The following is a 4,984-nucleotide window of genomic DNA, read 5'->3' as shown; positions in this document are numbered from 1 at the left end:
GGCTTTTTGTAACTTCTCTATAAATTATATCCTAAATATTACAGGACCAGAAAGACAAGAAAGACATGAGCATTTTTTGGCCACAGTATTTCAAGTCTGCCAAAAAAAGCAAAAAAAAAAAAAAAAAAAAAGCAGAGATTGAAGAATTATTTAGCATTAAGAAAGAATCAAGTTGTAATGTAATAACAAAGTTTTACCCTTGTTTACAATATATATGATGGCTTCTTCTCCCAAGGTGTCATACAGGGGAACGGCTACCATGGAGTATGTGTAACAAGCCAACTCGGAGATGATCCACTGTACGGAGAGAGGCCCAAATAAGGACTGGAGAGAACTTTAAAGAGTATTAGTTCAGTCATTCAGCCAACAAATGCTTATTTGGTAACTTTTACATTAAAAAAAAAAAATCACTGTGGTGCCACAGGGACTGTCACTGATACTAGAGGAAGATAAGACAGGTGTAGAGATCACTACAATTCAAGGGTAGACAGGAATACAAAGGTAGAGTGTGACAAGTTCCATCCATAGGAGGTATGGGAAGCATTGCCGGAGTCTGAAAAGGCAAAAATCACTTTCAAGGGTGGAGTGCTCTAGGAAACAAGATGGAGATTGGGCAGGGCTTTAGAAGATGGATAGGATTTGGTTATGGATACGGAGGTGGGTAAGGCATTCAAGAAGGAAGTGAATGAACAAAGATAGGATAGTGTGATATCACTGTATATATACATCAGCAAGCATGAGGAGTGACAGGAAATAAAATTGGAGAGGCGGTCAGAATCTGCTAATGGTGGGCCTTAAATGTCAGTCTAGGTGTTGTGGGCTGAATTGTCCCCTTTCCCCAGTTCACGTTGAATGCATAACCTCCAAGGTAGCTCTATTTAAGATGGGCCCTTTAAGAGGAAATTAAGGTTAAATGAGGTCATAAGGAGGAGTTAATCCAATATGATTGGTGTCCTTATAAGAAGAGGAAGAGACACCAGTGATGCACGCACACAGAGGAAAGGCCATGTGAGGATGTAATGAGAGTGGCCATCTGCAAGTCAAGGAGAAAGACCTCAGGAGAAACCAAACCTGCTGCCACCCTGATCTTGGACTTCCAGCCTCCAGAACTGTGAGAAAATAAATTTCTGTTGTTTAAGCTACACAGCCTGTGTATTTTATTGTGGCAGCCTGGAAGACTAACCTACCAGGTTTGATACTAAGTTACTAAACTAGAGTCAAGAATACCTCTTCTTACTAAGGCTGAGTGTAATAAATACGGGGTATGTAGATTCACCTAAAAGTGCATCCAGTGTCCTCCCAGACTAGTCCTTAGGCAATTAGCTCTAGTGAGGATATGAACCATACAAAGACTTTCCCTGAGGATATTAGGCCTAATGACTTAACTAGAACTTGGAGATAAGCTTAATTCCAATCACTTTAATATCCCAAATCTACTTCCAACTCACTGTGGAAAAATGGCTATGGCAGACGCAACAGCAGTGGGTTCCTTGGTTTACTAGTTCAAGTATAACACACAAGTTCCAAATCTAATACATCCCTTTCCACAATATTTTCAAAATCTTATTTCTCAGTCCCTCACAGCTTCCTTATTTTCCTTATATAATAAGCAGACTGACTTAAAATGACCCATGATGGACTGGAAAATAAGGGAAGTCCTAACATCTAGATTAGAGCACTTGACATTTAACCAAGAATTAAGGAAGCTCTAAACTGTAACACTTTCAAGCAGAAGAATGATCTTAAAGTAACTTTGGTAAGTCATCAGCAAGTGTCAGAACGCTGAATTGGTGGTGGGGTTTAAACTTAACCCTGACTCATCTCCTTTAGTTAGCCTCAACATGGTTACCTCTGGCCTATTCTGAGCAAAAATGCCAACAAATTGGTCCGGTGATGGCTTATATCCTTTATGCAAGAGACAAGAGCCCAGGTACTCTGCTCGATCAGACACCTGCAAAAGAGAGAGAGAGATAGAGAGAAAGAGAAAGAGAAAGAGGTCAAGACCCACAAGAGACCAAATTAACTCAGGATACTACGTTAGCAAAAGAATCTTTCTAAAACCATGGGCTTGACTTACCTGTTTGTAGGACAGCCATCTGTAGGGCTGGTTTGGTTTTCTATATCCCAGGCAGGGCCCATTGTCTAAAAACATAACATTAAAGGAAAATCAGCTCCAGTTGCAAATCTTTTGGACCAGAGAAAGGAGATGGGAATTAAGAAGAAGCAAGACACAAAGGATAAATCCAGCAAGAATGTGAGCTTCTCTTATGTGTCCAGAAAATTCAGAGGCAACCAGTACTCTGCTCTCAAAGGCAGAGAGTCTTGTAAACTATACTTGAAACATTTAGGAAATGCTACAAAACAGGGTTGGTTGAGTGCTCCCTATGTGACCTCCATGGTAACAGGCATTCAGAGAAAGTCATTAAGATGGATTAGTCCATATAACGTGACCAAGTAAAAGCCTATAAATAAACACAAATGGCCTGTATTGAATAATCTTGGATTGAGGTTTCCTGTAATAAAAGAAAAGGAGGCTCATAAAAACATAGAAAAAGATCGAAACATGATCCATCAATCTCATCACACAAACAGCATTATTAACACTGATATTTCCTTTTACAGTTCCTTTGCATAGTTTTACAGAGTTATGTTCATTCCAGGTATTTGGAATGAATTTAATAATTTAGTATTCTGCTTCTCTCCTCAACTTGATATACATTTTCCCATATTGTTTCTTTTCTGTCGAGATTTTAAGGGCTAACCTATGAGGGTGACTTATTTCATGGTTGGTGTTGAGGTTGTTTCCAAGTTTGACAACTTAAATAATGCTGTGATAAATATTTTCAAATTGATAATTTCAAATTTAGAGCATTTTCTTAGAAGACAGTCCCTAAAATGAAATAAGTGGGCTGGGATGAGGGTGGGAATCAGAACAGTCAGGTTTTTGAGACCTAGACCCACACTGCTTAGTGGAGCAATGGTGACAATTTCCTTTTTTTCACTAGCACCTTATCAAGTTTTATCACACTGTCATAGATACTAAGTAGTGTCTTTTAAAAATGCCTTCTGGAGGCTGGTGGGTTAGCTCAGTTGGTAAGAGCATGATGCTGATAACACCAAGGTCCAGGGTTTGATCCCTGTGGCCAGCCACTAAAAAACAGTCTTTTGGTTTGATAGGTTTGAAAAGCTATTACTTTAGTCTAAGTTTCTTCAACAGCTAGTGAAGTGAGATCTTTTTTCTTGTTCGTTAAGACTTATTTACTCTCTTGAATCATCTGTTCGTGTACTATACCAACACTCATAAAGAACTACAAGAACGCACATGTGTGAAGGCACATATACATTTGCCTTCAATATTTTTCCAATCTGTGTCTTACATTCAACAACAGAAGAATTAAACTTCTGAACACCTAAATGACTCAGACTTATTCACAATTAAAATAAGCCTGGGCAAGATGGTGGAATGGATGGTCCGCAACGTCACTCTCTCCCACAAATCAACCAAATTTACAACTATAAAAATGTAACATCAGCAAAGCTGGGGCCACTGGAGCTCAGGGGGAGAGGAGGAGAGACCTACGGAGTTAATGAAGGTGGGAGAAACTACGATGAAAGAAAGAAAAAGCTGCTCTGAGCATATCGAGCTGCGGCTGCTTTAAGGCTTGAGCTGATGAACACATGGAGCAAGAGCTGGCAGGAGCCGCAGCTGTGCCCTCCAGATAGACTTACTTGGAGGTGGCAGGAGAGGAGAAGGCCTCGGTCGGCAGGAGAGAAGAAGGCCTCGGTGGCCCCCAGGACAGCAAGACCACTAATAGGGTTCCTGTGGACCCATATAGGAGCGAGGAGCCAGAACAGCTGAAAAAGGGAGCCATTCAGAAGCCAGTGAGTCATCGCAAGGGAACTGCACACAGCCCGTCCCATGGGAAGTGTTTGCAGCACAGGCGGTGGGGGAGACGGGCCCACCAGGGGAACACTGGGACACAGCAAGGACAGCTGATCTGCCCCCCAGTCAGCACAGGACCACTCAGAGGAGACTGGTCAGGAATGCAGAATTGCATGGGGTACAGTTTGATGAAAAAACTCAGCCCAGATCAGAGATTCTACAGAACACAGACCCACTGGGTCTCTGGAGAGCCAGAAGTACCTATAAGATCAACCATTAAACCCTGAGCTGGGGCCGGCCGGGTGGTGCACTGGAGAGTGCGCCGCTTGGGAGTGCGGCGGCGCTCCCACCGAGGGTTCAGATCCCATGTGGAGACCGGTTCCCGCTCACTGGCTGAGCCCGGTGCAGGCGCAACACCGAGGGTTGCGATCCCGTTGCCGGTCAGTCAAAAAGACAAAAAAACAAAAACAAACAAAAAAAACCCCTGAGCTGCACAAAAAGCCTTCCCTAGGGAAACAGCAGCAAAGCAGCAATTTAGTTCAACAACACAGCTCAAGTACTGGTTCCCACAGGAAGTTCCCCCATGTTAGAAGCAAAGGACAAAAAATTAGTTCTGGCCCAGGCACACCACCAGCACCTTGGGGCCTGCCTGGGAACTGGAGGCTTGGATCTAGGGACCGGACCCCACTCCCACTTGCAGGCAAACTGCACCAGTGCATCGGGGCCAGCCTGGGGACCCAGGGCAAGGAGAAGGGGAATGGACCACCCTCCCACAACCAGGTACAACATGCCAGCACCTCGGAGCCTACCCAGGGACCTGGGACAAGGAGAAGGGGACTGGACCCCCGTCCTACAACCAGGCACACCAAGCCAGCACCTTGGGTCCCACCCAGTGACCAGAGGCATAGAGAAGGGAACCAAACACACCTCACAACCAGGCATACCGCCAGTGCCAAGGAGCATACCAAAAACAGCACCTCCATTTGGGTGGCCCACCACAGCCACCATAATAACCATGGCTGCTGCAAAAGCGGCTAGACGCCACAGCCACCACGCAGATGGTCCACCAGCCACTGGAGTGCATTCACACAAGAAGAGTCA

General features: G+C 44.1%; 1 protein-coding gene across 1 annotated transcript in view; it reads right to left on the bottom strand.

The window, feature by feature from the left end:
- The window catches only part of ACSL5 (acyl-CoA synthetase long-chain family member 5), a 46,998-nt gene that overhangs the window by 17,009 nt on the left and 25,005 nt on the right, over positions 1-4,984 (bottom strand). Inside the window, 3 exon segments of the mRNA XM_008569225.1 lie at positions 198-297; positions 1,850-1,951; positions 2,078-2,142. Coding sequence (XP_008567447.1) covers positions 198-297; positions 1,850-1,951; positions 2,078-2,142 — 267 coding nt within the window.

This window comes from Galeopterus variegatus, unplaced genomic scaffold (assembly GCF_000696425.1).
Source record: "Galeopterus variegatus unplaced genomic scaffold, G_variegatus-3.0.2 Scaffold479, whole genome shotgun sequence".
NCBI classification, from domain to species: Eukaryota; Metazoa; Chordata; class Mammalia; order Dermoptera; family Cynocephalidae; genus Galeopterus; species Galeopterus variegatus.
The sequence above is the reverse complement of the archived record's forward strand: the minus strand, read 5'-3'. Positions and strand labels throughout refer to the sequence as shown.